The following is a 19,789-nucleotide window of genomic DNA, read 5'->3' as shown; positions in this document are numbered from 1 at the left end:
CCCTTCTAGCCCTCAGCCTATCGCCGCTCACCTCCTCGCCCCGCCCCTCCCTTCCGATTGGTGATCGCTTCCCTCCGCCCCGCCTAATAGCTGGGGCGGGACGGTGCGCGCGGCGGTGGTAGGCTACGCGGGAGCGGGGCGCGGAGCGGCCTGAGGGGAGCGGGGCCTGCTGCCACCCGGGGGTCCGGTACGGCGGGGCCGGGGCCGGGGCCGGGGCCGGGGCCCTTTGCTGGGGGGGCTGGAGCGGGCCAAGGAGGGGGCCAGGGCCTCGGGTGAGGCCGGGGGCCGGGGCTAAAGCCTCGCCCTCGGTGCTGCCCCTTCTGCGGCGTGCGGGTCCCTCACCCTCCTCTGGGCCCTTCCCGGTGCTTGGAGCCCCTCACCGGTGTCGCCCCTCCTGCGTTGAGCCTGGGCCTGAGCCCTCTTGTTTTCCTGGTGTGAGCCGGGCGGTTTCCATCCAGAGCTTTTTGTTTACCCGGGCTGGTGGAGACCAAGGCATCGCCGCGGTCTCTGGTGGAGCCCCGAGGCGCGGCGTGGAACCGGGCCTGCCGGGGGAAGGGGGTTTAGGGGTGGCTGAACGCAGCGTCGTGTCAAGAAATAAAGCGGTCGCGGCGGCGTTTGCGGGGGGGCGGCGACGGCTCCTGGCTCAGCGCCGTGGCGGGAGGGGATGGAAAGGGGTGAAGCGGGGAGTGTGGCGCTTCCCAGGCTGGAAAGGGGGCTCAGCTCTCCCTGTGCTTCTCCCTGCGCTTCTGAACAGCTTCTTGGCAGGGATGGGGAGCGCTTGGCGGGGGAAGGATCCCAGTTGCTTCTTCAGCATCCCTGCCCGATGCTGGGTGAGCTGAACCCCTGGCCTTCGCAGAAGGGGCCGTTCGGGGCTCGCGTGATCCTCTCGCGGCCACGGTCTGGATGGAGCGAAGGAGCCCGGCGTGGGGAGCGGGGCTTTTCTCCTCCGGTTAGTCGTCCACTGGCCTTGAAGCGAACGTCCCGGCCCGTAAATGGGGCAGCAGGACGTGGGACGGACAGCTGGGGCGTTAGGTCAAAGCAGCGAGGAGACGGCTGCTGGTGCTGGGCACTGCAAGGAGTTCACCTGGAGCCTCTCCAGGCCTTGTGCTCAGGGTTATTTGGCCTGTGGAAATAGAGAGGAAGGTGTTTTGTCCCATTTGAAAACGGTTACCGCTCCACGTGCCAGTGTTTGTAGGAGTCAGCTGGGAGCAGAGTGCGTGGTTTGCTGGCTGCACGAGGCTGAGTGTGCTCCCTGTGCCTTCATTTCTCTGTCTGCGCTGTGCTTCCAGGGCCCCTTCTCTCCACTTGAGCATGAAGAGCGCCCGCAGCAGTTCCTCCTTCCAGGGCGCTGGTTCTGCCGGCGTGGATCTGAGCCTGATGGGACTCCCTGCCCCGGTCTCGCGGCGCCCCAGCAGCGCTTCTCCTGCCAAGCACATGGCGCGCTCCGTCTCGGTCACCGCCGATGGCAAACCGAAGAGGAACGCTCTGGTGAGTCCTGGGCAGAAGTCCTTCATTCCTGCGTGCATCCTGCTGCTCGGGGCAGGGAGGCGCATGTCTATGGGCTATGGGATGCCTCCCTGCGTGCCCGCTCTGCCGGCTGCGCTGATCCCGCAGGCTGAGCTTTGAAGCGCAGCCCGGGGCGGGGGGTGGCACTGGGGAGGGTCCTGGCTCCCCCCGGGAGCGTGTGGCAGTGTGGCACAGCCGCGTGTTTGTGGGGAGCAGCTGCACCGTCGTCGGGAGGGGAGAATCAGGCTGGCCCAGGTGCTGGCTGGAGCTGCAGCTCTGCGTGCTGCGGTGCCACACGCTCTCCCCAAATCCATTTGTCCTCAATGATTGGCTGCTCGTCAGGTCTCTTCTCGACCTTTAACGTACACAGAAGGGCAAGCAGGAAAGAGTCAGGCTTCACCCTTTTCCCTTCCTTGCCCTTCACCTCCCTGCACTGATTTCCTTCTGGAAACTCCCTGGTTCCTGGTATCTTCTGCCAGATGCTGTGGCGCTTTCAGGCCCAGCCTGTGCCTTGCCGAGTACCCTCTGTTCCTGCCGGGCTCAGCAGAGCTGGGGCCTCGGTGTCTCGCTGAGTGGGGGTTTCTATGGGTGTGTTTTCAGCAGAGTGAATGAAGCCCAGGTACTTCCTGGGCTCTGTTCAGATCCAGTAGTGGAGAGTCTCTGCACTCTTTGCTGAGTAATCCCTGCTGCCGTGGCAGTCTTCCTTCGTGCTCGCTCCCAGGGCAGGTAACGAGCACGGCCCTTCTGGGCTGGGGAGCTCACACAAACGAACATGTTCCTGCTGGCTCAGCAGCAGCGTGGGAGCCCGAGAGGGAGCGAGGTGTCATGGCACTCTGCCTCAAGGAGAGGCTGGCAGCCGTGGGGATGTCAGAAACATGGTGTCGAGGCTGTGTTGAAGGGGGTGGAAGGGTAGCACCGCCAGCAGTGCTATTTTAGGATGCCTGACTCACAGGGGGAGCCTGCCTAGGCCAGGCATCCCAGCTCTGCCTTAACATCGCTGCTGAATTTAACGCTCTCCTCCGCAGGAAGATGCGGGATCCCGGGCAATGAACAACCTCCGGAGGTCCAACAGCACCACCCAGGTTAACCAGCGGGTGAACAGCACGCGCAGGTACAGCTCCAGCCATTGACCCATGTCTGTCTGTCCCATGGATGGGACTGTGTGAAACCCCACCCATCCGTCTGCCCTCCCTTGTCCTGGGAGGGAACCAGAACCTTTCAAAAATGTACATTAAGCTCTGTCATACACATCGGGGGTTACAACCTGGCCTTGGAAAGACAAGGTCTGGTTTTTTGTTCGTTGTTTGTTTTTTTTTTTTTTTTTTGGAGGGGAGGTCACTTGATTAGGATTTGGGGAAATGGAGTGTATTTCTGTGGCTGGGAAGCCTCGGTCACAAAAGACACTCAATTTAATTCCAAGAGACAGGACTGTTCAGTTACAACAGCCCCTCATGGACCCTCCTGACTGTAGCTGGACTGTGTTAGCAGACAAAAAGTTCTTCTGTCTCCAGCGACCTCCTAGGGCTGTCTCTGAATCATGATTTTTCCGTTCTCTTGTTGCCCTGTGCCCATCCCTTTAATATATTCTATTTCCGCACATCATGCTGAAATCTAAAGCTCTGTATAAAAACAAATCATTCATAGATTTCATGACTGTGTAATGATTCTGCATCTCTTCTCCTCCACGTCGCGATGGCAGGCGGTAGGTGTGCCTCGGCTCTATGCTGTGCCTGTTGTCAGAGTGCCCTGCCGTGATCAGAGCGTGCTGCTCGCTGAAGCAGCCTGTGCGGGATGAGAACCCTGCTATCGCTGTCTTGTTGCCGTTTGTCTACATGCAATATTAACTCCAGAACACGTGTTCTCTCCTCCTCTCTATCTCTCCTGGGTTTGGGCTAAAGCTCAGAGCAGGCGGGAGACTTCCTGACCTTCTTTGAGAGTAGTTCTGGGGGAAGAAAGAAACTGGCGAGTCTGAGCAAAACCTCCCCGGAGAAGAAAACCACGTGGAACATCTTGGTGAGGATGGGGATGTCCTGGGGCGGGTGGGCTAAGTCAGCTCTGCTTGCTGGAGGAATTGGCTGGGTTTGGTGGAGGAGTGGGAGGGTTTCCGTAGACCCGAGGATGGGGTGGTGCAGCTCATCTGTGATGGCCGGGCTGGTTCTTCCTCACCCTGCAGTCAAAGCTGGCTTGGTTTGGATGGCCAACGTGCTCGGCCAGTCCTCTGGCCTGCATTGGCCTTGTCTCTGGCCCCAGGCTTTCGGCCCATCACCTCTGTGCTCCTGGCTTTTGGTGGAGGCAGGCAGAGGCGCAGGCAAAGCCTCGAGGCTGCCGTGCTGTGGAACAGAGGTTTCTTGTGTGTGGGAGAAACTGGCTTGTGAAGGAAGAGGGTGGTGTTTGAGGACGTGGGTTTGGCGCTCGCCTGTGCTTATACCTGCTGACTCCATGGCAGGACGATCAGCCGCGAGCGTTCCCGGGCCCCTCCGTCTCCCGTGGCGGTGAGCCACCAGCGGGCATGAGGAGGAAAGAAGCCACGGTGCTCCTGGCAGCCAACTTCACTGCCAACAACAGGTAGGAGGGGCAGTGCTGAACCGGAGCCTGTAGGCCTGGTGTTGGGAGGAACTACACCAAAAAAACACCTGGGCAGAGGAGGGGGTGCCAGTGCTCAGCCTCTGCCAAGGCACGGGGGTCAAGTGCGGGGCAGAGCGATGACGGTGTGCCAGGCTGGCTGGCCAGGATGTGTTTGGAAGCTGTGCAGGAGCTCGACTGACGCGTGGGAGAGGCTGCTCTCGCTCTAGGAAAGGAAACAAGTAAAACTTGAACCTTTCAGGGCCAGGAGAGACTTAAGCCAAGGCTGCGCGTAGAATAGCCTGAACAGCAGGCTGTTAGGTCTGCTTGGGCTGTGTCTGTCTGTCTGTCTGTGTGTCAGGTAACAGCTACTGGGGAGCGAGCTCTAGAAAGCAGGTGAGTTGCTTGTGGGCCTCGCCTGCTCCTCGCCGTGGGGAAGGCTCCAGGTGGTCACGGTTGGGCTGAGGGTTGCGAGGCAGGGAGCATCAGTGGTTCACGCTGTCCCCTTTGGATCCAGCAAGTCCTAACGCTTTGCCTTCTCTCCACAAAAGGAGCAACAAGGGCGCGATGGGCAACTGCGTCACCACCATGGTGCACAACAACTACTCCACCACTGACAAGGGCCCTGCGCCCAAAAGCTCCAACCAGGCACCCAGCTCCCTCAAGTAAGTGTGGTCAGGTCCTGGCTTGGAGGCTGTGCTGACCCGATGTTCGTGTGCTGATGTGGCACGGGATGGGTCAGGATGGTGCCAAGTAGCTTCATCTTCTGCCTTAGCAATGTTGTCAAAGCGACCTCAAACGAGGACAGCGAAAGCAGCAGCTTCGTGAAGTCTCAGAAGAATTTCTCTAGCAACAACATCATGACCCGCAACAACAACAGCAGCCTGCCCCGGAGGAGGGAGGTGACCGAGGAGGAGGCGGAGAGGTGAGGCAGAGCTGGTGTGTGAAAGCTGGTGGGAAAGGCAGGAGGGTGGTGCCAGGCAGAGGGGTGAGCCCCAGGGGAGCTGGTACTGGTTTGTTCTTGTTGTGTGGGGCTCCAGATTTGGGAAGGGCCCCTTTCAGTGCACCCGCAGGGGCTGATTTATCCTCCCCATGACTTGGCTCTGCGCTTTGAGTTGTCCTCATCAAAGGCACAAGTTCCTCCCACCCCAAATGTCAGCCCAGGAAAAGGCCTCGTTGAGTTGGGGTGTGAGGGGACAGAACAAGTCCTGGTGCCATGGGCAAGCAGCCTGCGCTCTGCTGCAGCAGGACGGGGTGGTGCTGCCCGGCTGGCGGCCGAGGAGGACCCCGGGGCCGCGCTGACCCTCCCTCTCCCCACAGGTTCATCCAGCAGGTGAACCTGGCCGCCGTGACCATCCAGCGCTGGTACCGACGCCACTCGCAACGGCACAAGGCGGGAGCCGCAGCTCTGGGGCGCTTGCTGGCTTCTAAAAGGGAGGTCAGTCCTGTCGCTGCCTTGTAGCACAGACCCTTCTGACACCCGTGTCCTGCTCGCCTCACTGGCGGGGGAATTTGAGTCCCTTTAGTCACCAGACCCTCCAGCTGAGACCTGAGCTGTCAGAGACGAGGGGACTTTGGCTTTCCATCTAGCCAGCCCCTTGCAGTCCAGAGAGCTGAGGAGGGTCCCGTCCCCGCAGAGATGCAGGGGGAAAGCCCGGGTTTGGTTCCAGGGGGAGCTCAGGCTGGGAGCCCCCAGGCTCAGCGCTGCACAGCTCCACTCTGCCAGCTCCCTTCAGCTGCGAGTAGGCAGATGCTTGGCAGCAGCAGCACAAATCCTGCTGAATTCTTATTGTCTCGGACACGCTCGTGGCCAGAGGAGGGATACCCTGTCTCGGCTCATCGTAGCGAATCAGTAACAAGTTGGCTCATTAGAGTGACGAGTCATCTGCAGCTATTTGTGTTTCTTTATGTTTAATTATTTATCCCAATAACGAAGAGTACCATAGCTCTTGCATGTGAGAGTCTATTTTTAAGCCTTGTCTCCTCAGTAGTTTCAGACCCAGATGACTAATAATTACATTTAGTATCTGAAGAAAAGGAGCTGCTCTAAAGTGGAGCTTTTCTGAGGGCTCTGTACCTGAACAGAGGGGAGGATTGGGGGGATGGAAAGCCTGGATATGGGGTGACCTCAGGTGCAGTGTGCCCTTTCCCTCTTCTCTGCTGTGGGTGGTGGGTGCTGGAGAGCTCTCAGTAACACTTTTGACCCTCCTCTCTGGAAGGAAAGGCAGCAGCGGATGGAGGAAGGGAATATCCTGGATTTGCATGAGAGGAAGGATGAGGAACGCCGGAAGATCCGAGAGGAGAAGGCACGCCTGGCCCGACGTGCTGCCATCCAGGTAGGGACAAGGCAAGGCCTGCGTGAGACCGGTTTGTTGGCATCTTGTTGTGAGGCAGCAAGAGGGCCTCTCCTCTGCCTCTCTCAGGGCTTTGCACAAAGTAGAATTAGAGCCAGCCTTGGAAATGGAGTGCTCCCTACGGAGACGGAGGTGCCATAGAGCGGTTTCCCGTTGTGCTCCTGCCAAGCCTTGGCAGCTCAATCGGAGCTCGGGAAGACAGTGCTGATTTCAATCTAGTTCTCGGGGAAAGGGTGATGATGTTGAAAGAGGGAGACTGTAACTGCAGCTCCTCGGAGTGGCTGAGGACGAGAGTGCCTTGGGAAGGGGACCTTCCTCAGGAATGGGGTCCCTCCAGGGTGGGCTGAGCACCGCTCTATGCCTGCTGTCAGGAAGCACCTCGCCGTCTTCGCCCTGTTCTTGCAGCCCCCTTTGCGGCAGGAAAGGGCTGGTGCTCCTGGGGCACAGATGAGGGGCTGGCACAGACTATGGGCAGTTGCATGTTGGCTTGCAGTATAGCTGAAGATTTTTTTTTTTTAAAACCCCCAATTTCTCTTTGCCCTAAATGGAATCATATTTTGGTGGTGGGGGGTCGGGAGAGACACAGCAGTGAGCAGCTGGGGGACAGCAAAACACTGCAACAGCCTTGCAAACACGTGCTTGTGACTTCCCAAAACTCTGCTACAGCAGCCCCCCGGGCACTGCGGCATCGCTGCACTGTGCGGTGCTTGGCCCTCGGGATTTGGAGGCCCTTTACGGAGCAGTGAAGGACACCATGCAGGGGCAGGTGAACAGCCCTTGTTCATATGTGGAGCTGGCAAGTAAGACCCTGGCTACCACCTCCCCTCTGCTCAGAGCAGTGAAGAGTAGAGCTGTTGTTCCTGTGCTTTCCCTTTCTCTGGAGTTGTCCGTGTTAACCCTTCAGCAGCGTGTGGGTTGTTGCTCTCTCCCAGGCCCTGGCTAGCACTTGAAGTGGCGCAGGGACGTGTCGGAACACGCCCTGTGCTGGGCAGGATGCTGATGGCTTGTCGGTCCCTACAGGAACTGCACCAGAAAAGGGCCCAAAAGGCTTTGGACGCAAAGCGCTTGGCAGAAGAAGAGCTTGCACTGGTGAAGGAGAGCAGAAGGGTAGCAAAGAAGAAGCCTGCCAAACCTGCTTCTGCAAGGAACGTCAGTCCAGCCAGCAGCGTCACCAAAGCCAATAACGCTGGTGAGCCCCTTCTGCAGGTCTCCGATGCTTTTGGAGCAGTGTGTGATGTGAGGGTGAAGGAGGGAGGATGGAGGGGTGGTTCTCATTCTGGGGAGCTGCTTTGAAGGGGCTGGTTGTTGCAAGTGCCTGAGAACGGTCTGGTTCCTCCAGAGGCCAATTTCCACTCAGTAGCTGCAGAGACAGAAGAAAGTGGCCTCGCAGACCTTGGCTCCATGCCCTCACGGGATCCTGGGGTGGAGGACAAGCTGCAGGTGGGTCTGGCTTTGCCTCGTAGGGCTCCTGGCACCAGCTGTCCTGCTGGGGTGGCTTTGGAGCCTTCGTTGACTTTGGAGATCCTACAAACTCTTCTACTGCAAGGTGTGTTGTCTTCTCCCCTAGGATGTGAGCTCCAGAGAGACGGGCGGCGAGGATCTGGAGACGGTGGTGACTGCTGTCAGCCGGGCTCAGTCCAAGGTCACGCTCAGTGAGCTGCTGGACACGCTCAGGCTGTTGGAGGAAGAGCCAGAGCTGCTGCCCCCACCGAAGGTCTTAAAGAAGGACAGATATGCCTGGATAGATGGGGTAGGCAGAGGGCTGAGGCTGGTCGCATCCGCCCCCAGACAGCGATGGCTGCCTGGTGAGAGCGTGTTCCCCTATGGGCTGCCTTCTCCCAGCCCTTACTGGGTGCTGGAGGGTGAGAAACGCAGCTGGTTCACTTCCAGAGAAGGCGGTGGAGGAGTTTTGGTAGGCAGTGGAGGAGTTAAACCATGTGGGGGCTGTGGCGAGAGCAGGGTTAGCACAGAGGATAAGGCTGGTTCCTGGGGTGCAGTGGGAGGACTGGACTCCAGTGACGGAGAAGAGCCACCACCTCTTCTCCCGAGCCTTCCCCTGGGTGCTCATTCACAGCTGTGTCTGCCCAGCAGGAGCCCAGCTCCAATTCCCTGACTGCTGATAACCTGGAGAAGTTTGGGAAGCTGAACCACTCCCCGGGGGTCCCCGAGGATGGGGCACTGCTCTCGGAGGCCAAGCTCCAAAGCATCATCAGTTTCCTGGATGAGATGGAGAAGTCGGAACAGGAGAGGCCCAGGTCGGCCGCCTCGGCCACGCAACGGGAGGTGAGTGCTGAAGCGAGAGCCTATCTGTATTGGAGAGGTGGTGCGAGACCCTGGTGGGAAGGGTCTACTGTCTCCTTGTCTTGGTTCCAGGTGGTCCCCACCACCTTTTAATAATTTTTTTTTTTTTTTTTTTTTCACTGTGGCAGGGTCTCCTCTCGGAAGAGGAGCTGGCTCACTTGGAGCAGGCGTCAGCTGTTGCCACAGAGGTTACGAGCTCCATAATGAGGCTGAAGCTGGAAGTGGAGGAGAAGAAGCGAGCCATCAGCCTGCTGCAGACAGCCCTGGTGTGTGAGCCAGATGCTCTTGCTTGCTGGGGAATGAAGACCAAGAGCTCTCAGCAGATGTTTCTTGGGGCAGTGGCTTTGAAGCACAAAATCAGGGCTCTGTGAATCAGGCTTCCCATCTGTGTCCCCAGCAAAGTACGGCAGCACTCCCGGAGCTAGTGCTGAGGAGCCGGAGGGCCGGAGGCTGCTGGCACGCTGCAGTCCCAGTCGCTGTTAGTGTGGGAAAGACCTGCAAGGTCCTTCCCAGTCTGCTGTGGGCTTCGCTCAGATTTTTCCTTGCTGCCCCCTGATCTGAAAGGCATCCTCAAACCCCGCTCCCTGGCAGGTGCCTGGCTAGTCCAGAAGCCCTCGGTCAGGACCTGGGCTGAACTCTCTTTTCCTCTGTCCCACGGGGGTTTGGATGCTCTTGCTGGCAGCGAGGCAGGAGGTGTCAGTACCAGGCACTTTGATTTAGCTCTGTTCCTCCTTGTTCTGGCCTGACAGTGCCTTCCAGGTTCGGTAGTTATCTCCTGTACACATGCTGGGGCTGGTGTAACTTCTCCCTCTAATGTCTTGTGGCTATTTCTTCCCTACATCCAAAAGGCTCAGCAGAGGGAACTGACTGTCCGACACATCAAACAGACCGAGAAGGAGCTTGGCCACCAGCTCAGGCTGCAGAGGGAACAGTATGAGGCAGCTATCCAGAGGCATCTGGCCTTCATCGACCAGGTAATCTCTTATCCCAGCTCAGACTGGTGCTTCTGAAGCCAGAAGTGGAGGTTGCTGTACCCTGCCTGGCTGCCTGATGCCTTTTTTTCTTCACCTTGCCCAGCTCATTAATGATAAGAAGCTGCTGAGTGAGAAGTGTGAGGCTGTGGTAGCTGAGCTGAAACAAGTGGACCAGAAGTACGGCAAGAAGATCACCCAGATGCAGGAGCAGCATGAGCTGGTGAGGGGATTGGGAAGTTGGGGGGCAGGGAGACGGGACGTGCTGTGGCCAGAGTTGGTTGGTTCTGCTCAGATGGGGCCTCTGCCCAGAGCAGTACGGTCTCTCTCACTTTGGTCGTTCTGGGGAGCTGTTCTCTGTGCACAGAAGGTTGGTGTCACCTGCGGAGCTTTGCCCTGGCTCCCCAAGAGGCTGCTGTCCTCTGCTGCCCAAAGCCAGGTGCATGGGACTGACCAAGGGACAGTGCCAGCTCCCTGACAGACATCCTGCTGCAGACAGAGCTCTCCCCCAGCTGCAGGGTGACTGGGGGATCTTGCTTCAGCAGAGGTGAAAGCAGGCGCTGGCACAGACCCGATGCCACAGAGGAATTTGTACCTGTACTGAGCTGGGTGACTTCCAGCCCCCTTTGCAGGAGCAGGGATGCTCTCAGAGCTAAATGGGGATAAGATTATAAAGGAACATGGGGCGTATAAGCGATAGTAACAGACCTCTGTGGGTTTCGCTGGGCTGTTGCTCTGACCAGCACCCAAACACACAGAGGGCTGATTCCCCGGGAAAGGATGTGCTGCCTGCTCGTGGGAGCTGGCTGGCAGCTTCCCTCGGGAGCGTGCAGAGAGCTCCCTCTCCCGCAGATGGAGACAGTTCAGCTCACCCTGTGCTGGGCCTGGCAGGAAGGCAGCGCCACTGGCTCGCAGCTCAGCTGCAGGGCTCGTCCCGGCTCTGCTGCCCCGGTCCCTGCTCACCCTCGGCCTTGCAGCCGAGCTCATGCCCAGGGCTCTGGCGTGGGGCAGGCGTTTGCACCAGTCTGAGCCTGTTCAGACAGACGCCCTCATACAAACAAAGCAAAGGCTCGCTTTGCCATACTGTTTAAGCCTGAGTTTTGGGCCCAGCTGAGAGGAAGAAGGCGGCGCAGTATTGCTGTGCTTGGTGCCTGGAGGGGCCCCTTCCCGTGGAGGGATGGGGCTGGCCGCAGCCTGTGCAGGGCAGAGGAGGTGCGTCTCTTACCTCTCGCTCCCTGCTCGCAGCAGGGCAGCAGCAATGGGAATGGCCTGGGAGCTGGGCTCTGCTCTCTGGCTGCTTTGTTGTCCCTGCTCCCGGTGAGCCGGGCTCTGACCGCGTGGCACGCTCCCTGGCAGGGCTGGCTCTGCCCCCGTCCTGGAGCTGCGATTGCCGGAGGTGCTGCCGGGCCCTTGGCGCATCTGTGTAACTGCCCGTTTGGCTGCACCTCCCCTCACTCCTGTGGGACCCCTGCGCACCCATCGCCCTGCCCGATGCTCTCGCGTACGCTTGGCTGTTTGGTTTTGCCTCTCTCCCCTCCTGTCTCCCCTCTCGCCCGTGACTCTGCGATTCCCCTTCTCTCTCCATCCCCTCCTTTCTTTCTCCCCAGGTCTGGCGCACTTTGGGCCCCTTTTGTGAGGTAAATGTGGTCTTTGCTCTTTTTTGTGCCTTGCCCTTCTGCTCTCACGCCCTGACCCGCTCCGGCTCCGCAGGCACCTGCAGGCAGCAGGGCTGGGATGGGAACTCCCCGCTCAGCAGCAGGGTCAGCCCCGTGAAGGAGCCCCTTCACCCCATCTCCTCAGGCCGCGTACTCAGCTGCTGCCTTCAGGCTGTTCTGGTCTTCCCGTGCTGATTTTCTCACCCTTTTTTCCCTAAGAGTGAGTCCGGGGCTGTGCGAGTGGCCCCCTGCTATTTCCCGCTCCTCTTGGCACAGCGGCCATTGGGTGTCCTGCCGCACGCTTGTCCTCTGGAGCTGTGACATGTCCCATGTCCTGCATGTGGACGTCATCTCCCCGTGCTGAAATGGAGCCGTTTCTGGCCAGTCTGGGCCTTCCACCGACCGGTGCCTTTCTCACCAGAAGTGCTGGGGAAGAGCTCTGCGGGCAGCAGGGCCTGGGTGTTTCTCCAGCTTTTTTGCTGGAGAGGAGGGCTGAGGACGTAAATGCAGGCAGAAGGGGAACAGAGAGCAGCAGCTGTGCCAGGGCTGTGCAGCCTTTGAGTCTTTGAAGAGTTTTGGGATGCTGCAGGAGCTTGGTTTCGGTGGTACCGCAGTGTTGGGAGGCGTGTCTGTCTGTCTGTCTTCCTGCCGGAGGGTGTTCATGCCAGGGAGAGGGAAGGCTGGGAAGGAAGCATCTTCACACACGATCCTGTATCTGCTGACAGACTGCCCTGCACACAAGGACCATCAGCAGCCCCAGTTCCCCTCTCCCCTCCGTAGGTGCTCTCATGTCTCAGCCAGCAAGTGCTTTCCCGAGGGTTTTGCTCTTCTCCCCCGTGCTGAGGGTCTGCGGGGCAGCAGCAGCCCCATCCTGTGAGAGAGAGGAGAGGGCACTGGGAGAGCGTATGGCTGCTTCTCTGGGCTGGGAGAACGTGCCTGGCCAGGGCTGCACGAGTTGTCTGTGCGTAGCTCAGGCCGTCTGCTCTTGCCTGCAACGTCCTTCTGAACAGCTGGGCTCCCAGGCTAACAGGGGTTTTCTCCCCTAGCTTGTCTCTGAAGCTTTCCCGTTTGCTTCCAAACAGGAGATCAAGAAACTAAAGGAACTGATGAGCGCAACTGAGAAAATCAGGCGGGAGAAATGGATTGATGAGAAAACGAAAAAGATCAAAGAAATCACTGTGAAAGGTATGGTCACATTCCCTTGGTGGTGCCTGGAGCTGGGCTGGTCTAGGAGTCACATCTGTGCTGGTCCAAGAGAGGGGCTGTGGCTGAAGAAGCTGCTGGCAGCTTGGGGAAGAGCTGCTCAGCGTGGGCAGTCTCTGCTCCCTGTGTTTGGTAGAGGTGGATGCCAGAGGGCAAGAAAGCCTGTGCGTGCTCACCCCCCCTTTTCTTACCAGCCCCTCTTTGGTAGCTGATGTGTTTGCAGCCTCCTCATCAGCTGGTCAGGGCCAAGAGCACCGGTGTTGGGGTCCGGACAGCCCCAAGGCCGAGCGGTAACTGTCCTTCCCGCTGCCCCAGGGCTGGAGCCGGAGATCCAGAAGCTCATCGCCCAGCACAGGCAGGACATCAGGAAGCTGAAGATGCTGCATGAGGCCGAGCTGCTGCAGTCGGACGAGCGGGCTGCCCAGCGCTACGGCCGGCAGGCGGAGGAGCTGCGGGGCCTGCTGGAGCGGGAGAAGGAGGAGCAGAGCCAGCGGGAGAGGGAGCTGGCCCGGCAGCGGTACATTGTCACGGGGGGAGGCTTGAGGGAGGTTTGGGGCTTGCAGCATGGGGGTGGTGTCCAGCGCCCATGTGCCAGTGGATTCCCAATATTTGCAGCAGTTAATATCCACGGGGAGCAGCCCCTTTCCCTCCACCAGACTGAGGTGAGAGATGCCAGTGAACCAGGGGCATCCTCCAGCATCAGACCAGCCCCGTGTCGGCTGCGGGAGGGATGGGATGGGGCAGGGTGAAGAGGCGGACGAATGCCCGAAGGCAGGCGCGTCCCTGAGGCTGCTCTACCCCGCAGGTGTGAGCAGCAGCTGGAGCAGGAGGAGCAGGCGCTGCAGCAGCAGCGGCGCCGGCTCTACGCGGAGGTGGCCGAGGAGAAGGAGCGGCTCAGCCAGCAAGCGGCCAGGTGAGAGGACCGGCAGCAGGGCCCACACGTGGCCGAGGGCTGAAGGCAGCTTGGAGTGGTGGGGCTGGTTTCCCCAGGCCAGGATCCGGTAGGAAGAGGGATGGTACTTGAGGAGGGCCAAGGGGGAGCATCCCGAGGAGGGGGTGGCAAGGCTGGGCTGGCGCAGATGTTGGGAGCTGTGGTCTGTGTGTGGGCAGGCAGAGAGCGGAGGCGGAGGAGCTGCGGCAGCAGCTGGAGGCGAGCAGCTCGGCCGTCACCAGGGCGCTGAAGGAGGAGTACGCAAAGGAGAAGGAGGAGCAGGAGAGGCGGCATCAGGTCTGGTTTTCCCCTTGCCCCTGGGCCCTGGATTGCTGTTCTTGGGTGCAAACAGTCCAGTCCCCAGCGCATAGCTGTGGTGACGTGTGCTGGCGCTGCTGAGCCCTGTGTCCGGTGCCGGGGGGCTGCTCCCAGCTGGCATGGGGTGCTGCAGCCGCTGGAGCTGAGCGGTTGCCTTCTTGTCTCTCCGCAGGCAGAAGTGAAGGTCCTGAAGGACCGGCTGGAGATCGAGAAGCAGGCCTGGGAGGCGAACTACATGAAGAAGGAGGTAACAGCAAGGGCTGCCCTTCACCAAAGGTGCCACCCTCAGGCTCTGAGAGGGATTGAGGCAACGTTTGCCATCTCTGTCCCCAGGAAGCCTGGCTGCTCGCCCGGGAGCGGGAGCTGCGGGAGGAGGTGAGGAAGGAGAGAGACAAAGAGATTGAGTTGGTGATCCAGCGCCTGGAGGCCGATATGTCCTCAGCCAAGGAGGAGTGTGAGAGGGCAGCAGAGAACAGGTAGGGGGGAGAGGGAGGAGGGAGCGTTCGAGTCCCAGCTCATCACGGGCTGGTCTCCTTCCCCTGAGCATCTCTCCAGCAAGTTCTGGACACTGTAGCTTGCGGGTGTGAGCAGCGTTAGTGCAGGAAGGAGTGGCTCACAGGGGTGAAGTTTACCTCTCACTTGGAGATCCAGGGCTGTTTCCTCCATGGGGCAGATCCCCTCGCCTTGCTGCTGTGTTGTGGTCCCTCCTGCAGCATGAAGGCGGCTGGGGATGGTCCCTGCAGCGCCGGGCTGAGCCAGGTTGCCTGTCCTTTCCTCCCGTTAGGATTAAGAGGATCCGAGACAAGTACGAGGTAGAGCTCCAGGAGCTGGAGAGGTCTGAGCGGAAGCTGCAGGAGCGCTGCAACGAGCTGAAGGGGCGGCTGGCAGAGCTGGAAGGGGAGAGCATTCGTCTGCAGGGCCTGCTGAAGCACAAGGAGCAGGAGGTGGAGGAGACCCGGAAGGTGGGTGAGCTCCTTGCCCTGCCTGGCTCCGTCCCCCTGCATTGCCCCGTGCCTGTCGGCATCTTGATGTCACCTCTCTGCCCTGCTGCAGGTGAGGGACCAGCTGGCCCAGGAGCGGAGCAGCCTGGCAGAAGTGATCCGGCAGGAATTTGCTGACAGGCTGGTGGGGACAGAGGAGGAAAACAAGCGGCTAAAGGCGGAGATGGCAGAGATCAGAGCCCGGCAGCGCCTGGAGCTGGACAGGGTAGCGCGGGAGAAGGACAAAGAGCTGGAGGAGGTTCACAGGAGGTGAGACTGCCTGGGCTTTGCTGCCCTGGGCTGGGCTCGTAGCTGGGCCTGTGGGTGCAGAGCTGGCCCGGGGTGCGTTGCAGGAGCATGTCCACAGTGCTGCATCCTCAGGCATGGCTTCCAGTCCTGTCAGGGCAAAATGGGCAGCAGAGTCACCTGAGCTGGCTGCCTGCTTAGCCACTGTGAATCCTCTGGCCCTTGTGACTTCTGGCCCGCTCTGTGTCATCCTGTCCCCAGGGCTGCTCCCTTGCATGCCTGGAGGACGCGGGTGTCAGGGCGGGCAGCTGGAGCAGCGTGAGGGCTCCTGCCAGGAGAGGCCGGTGGTGCGCAGCTCCGTCTGCGGTTCCTCCCTGGCAGGGGCACGTCGAGCCGGCCAGGCTCACGGTTGGCTCCTGGAGGGCTCTGCCATGGGTAGCACATGCAGATTTGCTGCTCCAGAGGGGCCAGGAGACCGATGTTCCCCCTGGCCCCAAGCGCAGGGGAGGGAGCAGCCTGCTGCTGGGTCAGGGCTTGGCCACAGAGGTTGTGGGCAGCTGTGACAGCCCCAAAATGTGCCAGGGCCCCAGGCTGTCGGCTGCACAACACCCCAAGGACCCGCTTTGTGGGGAGCAGGGGCTGTGCTTGCGAGCAGGGCTCCGGTGCTGTGGGGCTGTGCTGTGGGGCTCTGCTCCGTCCTGTGCTCGGTGGGGAAACGGTGCTGGGAGCCGGGCTCAGTGTCAGGCAGCGACAACGTAAGGCTTCCCCTTCCCTCGAGTCTGCCTGCGGGGGAGGGATTTTGCAAGTGAAAGGAGAATCGGAAGGGGAAGCGCATCGTCTCCTGTGGGAGCTCTTTCTGCGTGGGGCAGAGCTAACAGCTCCAGCATGGTGCAGAGCCGTCCCTCCTGTCGGTGTCTGTACAGAGCTGCTCACCACCAGCTGTAATGAGAGGGTGTTGTATGAGCGCACGGAGCTTGCCGGCTTTCTTGGATCCTGCTGAGTGATTCCCACTCACTCTGAGAGCCAGGGTCATACCTTGAGTATGAGATAACGAGGATACCCTTTCCCCTTCTGTCCCTTACTTACAGCCTGGCAAAGGCTGAAATGCAGAAAGTCTGGTGCTCTGGGAGCTGTGGGGAAGAGTCCAGCCATGAGGCAGCAATCGTGGGCTTGAGAAATGGGAAGAAACTTAAAATCCCCTCCCTGTGGTCCTGTTAATTAATTAAGTCTTGTGAAGCTGATGTCCCCTTCCTCCTATAGATGTAACGCTCACCAAGGGAATAAAGGCGCTTCCAGTGTGTAATGGCACCCCGAGCCCAGAGCTGCTGCTCTTTGGCTTGCTGCAGCGTGCCGGCTGGGGGGAGAGGGGCTGTGCCTCCCCCGGTGCTGAAATTGCCCCCCTGGGGCACGGGGCCAGCCCGCTGTTCGGGGCTGGGCACTGGGGATGGGGTCCCCAGCCTCTGTGTCCGTCTGCTCAGGGTGAAGACGGCAGTCATGAGGAAGGAGGAGAGTGTGAGCAGCCTTCGGAAGCAGTATGAGGTGAGTGAGGGGGGCAGCCGGCCCCGGCCCCCCCTGCCCCTCGGGCTGCGGCTCCGCCCCGGGGCACAGCGAGCTCTCCCTCTCGTGTGCTCTGTTGCAGGCGGCCGTGCAGAGAGCCGACCGCCTGGAAGCCCTCCTGGAGCAACAGCGAAAGCAGCTGCTGGCTGCCAAATGACCACCCTGCCGTGCAGGGCTGGGGGTGCTCCGCAGCACCCGCCGGACCCACGCTGGGGGGGAGCGGACACCCGTGTGCGTGGGGCTGGGGTTGGGCTCTCCCTTCCCTCCCCTCCACTCTCGTTTTTCACAGCCTGGTCCCGGTGCCGCGGCCGCGAGCCCTGCCAGGGCACTCGGCAGCCTTTGGTTGTTCGGTGGTTGTGTTTTAACAATAGATCTGCGCTGGTTTCTACAGCCGTTTCTGTCTGATCTGTGTCCCCTGGGGAAACGGGGGGCCTCTGCCTCACTGGCATCCATGACTTCTTTTTCGTCACCCGTGCGTTTGTCCCTCCCCTGTGTGTGTCGGTGCCCGGGCATGAGCCGCTCTTGCTTGTGGTGTGAGTGGGCAGCAGACCCTCGTGTTCCTGCATCTCCAGGCCTTTCCCGTGGTGGGATACGTGCGACCTGCGGGTCAGGGCTGAGCTGGGGGACAGAAGCCTCCTCTCAGGAGCAGATGGAGATTTTGAGGTCAGGGGGCTGGGCTGAGCCCCCCCTGTTCCCACTGGCCGGCGAGGGATGGGTGGAGGTGGGAGCTGTCGCCCAGCACCCCGAGCATATGGGTGCTGGCTCTGATGTTGCCTGGCTCCCTGCTCTGCACCTTGCTTCCCTCCAAAAACGAAATATCTGGGATGATGGGGGGAGACACAGCTGGGCCAGGACCTGGTCCCGTAGCCTCTGCTACCTGCAAATCTCTCAGCACCCCGTGACAGCAACGGGAAATGCCTGGGCCGGGCCGCCGGCATCTGTTTCCTCTCAGCAGGGAGCGTGCGACCGCTCCTCTCCAGCCTTTTGCCTCCAAGGAGGCCGGGGCTCGGTGCGAGGGGCGAGCAGATGTCTGCTCATTGGAGTCCCAGGGTGTTTCCCATCTGTCTGGCCCCTGTGCTCAGCTGGGCAGCGCCGGGCGGGAGGTGGGCCTCCCTCCACCCCACGGCAGCGCTGCCAGAGCCCCCTTCCTCCTGGGGAGACCCCACTGTGCTGTGAGCTGCAAGGTGAGGCTCGGCAGGACCCTTCCTCACCCCGGAGGAGCTCGACCGCTTCCCAGCACTGGCATTTGTCCTGGCGTGGGCTCCTGGCTGCAGCTTCCTGGGAGGGCGCAGTCCCAAGGGACCCATGGGTGCCATCGGCCCACGAATGCCCCTTACCCCTGCCCGTGCTTTGGCACTTGGCATGGATGTCCTGGGGCATGAGCAGCTCCTCCAGCCCCAGGGTGCTGCTGCCTGCAGCAGAGAGGCAGAGGCTGGCTGGGTCCTGCCCGGCTCCTTTCCCTTCTGCCTGTGCCGATCTCCCCTTCTCCCTTGCCGAGCTGCCCCTCTCAGCCGTCCCAACAAACAGCAAGGATGGGGAGGAGCGCGCAGCCCCGTTTTCCCCGGGAAAGGCTGGGCACGGTGCTTGTTTTCACTGTTGTTGCTTTTCTAACGACCGTTTCCTGAGCACCGCTTCCGTTTTCCACCCCTTCACAGCCTCTGCTTCGGCCACCCGGGGCCTTTTGCTGGTGTCTCCTGCTCCCAGTCCCACGCGGCCTCGGCTGGATGCTGCTGTGGCTAAATTGATTAATCACACGAAATCTGGCGTGGGAGGAGAAGAGGGGATCGGCCCCCTCCCTGCCTGCCTGGTGGGGCTCGTGTCCGTGCGCAGCCCTGTTGACCATGTGTGGGATGGCAGCACCCTGTGCCCCGTCCGGCATCACCGGCTGTGAGGTGAGCACCCATGCACGGTCCCCTGGGTGCCCCATGTGCCCGGCCCTGCTCCCGCAGCCTCCCCTGGGGCTCAGCCCTCCCCTGGGGCTTGGTCCTCCAGCATCTTCCTCGCCCTGCCCTTCCTCAGCGTCGCCCAGGCTAATTTCTAGGCCAGTGCCCGGTTCAGGCATGAATAAATCAGCAGTGTTGCATAACCGGGGATGCAGATTTTCACCGGATGGCTGCCTGCGCCCTGCTGCCGCGCCAGCGCTGGACGCCCACCTCCCCGCACCCCGGGAGTCCCCTGGGACTGGGGCCGTCGGCCATATGGCACAAGCCCTGTCCCTGCCGGCCAGCGGCACGGCGGGCAGTTAGCGAGGCTGTTGGTGGCGGTGCGGCCATTGCAGGCTCTATCAAAGATCCCCAATTAAGAAGCCCCTCTCCCCCCGCTGGGATTAGGTGGGAAGAGCAGAGCCCGTTGGCTGCCGACGAGCCCCACTGCTGCGCCGGGAAGGAGGTCAGGAGCGCAGGGTGCTTTTGGCAGCCGCTGCGCAGAGATCGCAGCTCAATCTGGTGTCTGCCCTGGAGGGGATCAGCCGAGAAGCCGGAGCAAGTTGGCAGGATCCATGCGGGGTAATCTCCCCTGCTAATTGGGGCGAGCGTGCTGCTCGCCTGCCTGAGATGCGGCAGCAGCGCTGCCCCGCCGAGGAGGGGACGCCGGTTGGGCTTGGTGCCACGTTGTGCCGGCCGTGGGGATCTGCCCGGGGTGGGACCGTCCCCACCGCAGCCCCGAGCTCAGGGTTGCACCCTGAGTGGTGCCTGGGGGGCTCCTTGCTGGGGCTTTTGGCCTCAATTCTTCTTTGGGATCTTCTCTTTCACAGCCATGTCAGAAAACTGTGAAGAACTGGGGTGAGAGGAGGGCAGCGGGGGGCACAGAGCGGGTCCGGGGCGGTGGGTAGTGCTGGGGGTGGCAGCAGGTTTCGGGGACCCCGACACGGCTCAACCCTGCTCCCGACTGTGTCAAATGGAGCTACTGGGGCTGAGCACCAGGGCAAGGAGGGTGCCTGGGTGTGGGGCTGCTGTGCACAGGGTCCCGGCTGAGCTGGGGGTCCCAGGCCTCCCCAAGGAGGGCAGGGCAGCGCAGCCGGGCTGAGCAGGCACATGCACCATCCCCTCGCCAGCCTCATCCTCATCCCCTATCCCAGCCCAGCCCACCTCTGTCCTTGTCCTCTTCCCTATCTCTATCCTGTCCCATCCCATCCCAGTCCTCATCCATCTTGCCTTAGACGGGCTCCTGCATGCCAGGAAGGAAGGGACACTGGGCACCAGGGCTG

At 60.9% G+C, this 19,789-nt stretch overlaps 1 protein-coding gene across 5 annotated transcripts; it reads left to right on the top strand.

The window, feature by feature from the left end:
• The first annotated feature begins 67 nt into the window (after positions 1-67).
• On the top strand, positions 68-16,974 carry CEP131 (centrosomal protein 131). 5 transcript variants are annotated; one of them, XM_087750946.1, is made up of 27 exons: positions 68-187; positions 1,290-1,488; positions 2,532-2,617; positions 3,405-3,519; positions 3,953-4,071; positions 4,620-4,733; positions 4,844-4,993; positions 5,389-5,506; positions 6,288-6,404; positions 7,443-7,611; positions 7,762-7,862; positions 7,990-8,136; positions 8,514-8,705; positions 8,852-8,989; positions 9,572-9,697; positions 9,801-9,917; positions 11,302-11,331; positions 12,432-12,534; positions 12,868-13,069; positions 13,358-13,465; positions 13,663-13,780; positions 13,974-14,048; positions 14,135-14,277; positions 14,586-14,763; positions 14,855-15,051; positions 16,506-16,566; positions 16,667-16,974. In XM_087750946.1, the coding sequence occupies exons 2-27, from the start codon at positions 1,312-1,314 to the stop codon at positions 16,739-16,741; spliced, it is 3,276 nt and encodes a 1,091-aa protein (XP_087607072.1). In that variant the 5' UTR covers positions 68-187; positions 1,290-1,311; the 3' UTR covers positions 16,742-16,974. The 5 variants fall into 5 exon arrangements, with proteins under 5 accessions (XP_087607072.1, XP_087607069.1, XP_087607068.1 ...); XM_087750943.1 differs by having other exon boundaries at positions 7,990-8,172; XM_087750942.1 differs by having other exon boundaries at positions 7,990-8,172; positions 8,511-8,705.
• The last annotated feature ends 2,815 nt before the right edge of the window (positions 16,975-19,789 follow it).

The sequence above is a fragment of the Nipponia nippon genome, unplaced genomic scaffold (assembly GCF_047370975.1).
Source record: "Nipponia nippon isolate SJK-2023a ecotype South Korea unplaced genomic scaffold, ASM4737097v1 scaffold_14, whole genome shotgun sequence".
Classification (NCBI taxonomy): domain Eukaryota; kingdom Metazoa; phylum Chordata; class Aves; order Pelecaniformes; family Threskiornithidae; genus Nipponia; species Nipponia nippon.
Note: the sequence above shows the minus strand (reverse complement) of the source record. Positions and strands in the feature narration are given on the sequence as shown.

Excerpts from the sequence above, each read along its gene's own strand:
- CEP131 (XM_087750942.1), top strand. The coding sequence starts at position 1,312 with ATGAAGAGCGCCCGCAGCAGTTCCTCCTTCCAGGGCGCTGGTTCTGCC. Across the intron at positions 4,994-5,388 it reads ACCGAGGAGGAGGCGGAGAG|GTTCATCCAGCAGGTGAACC; the intron begins GTGAGGCAGAGC and ends CTCTCCCCACAG. Across the intron at positions 14,049-14,134 it reads CGAACTACATGAAGAAGGAG|GAAGCCTGGCTGCTCGCCCG; the intron begins GTAACAGCAAGG and ends CTCTGTCCCCAG.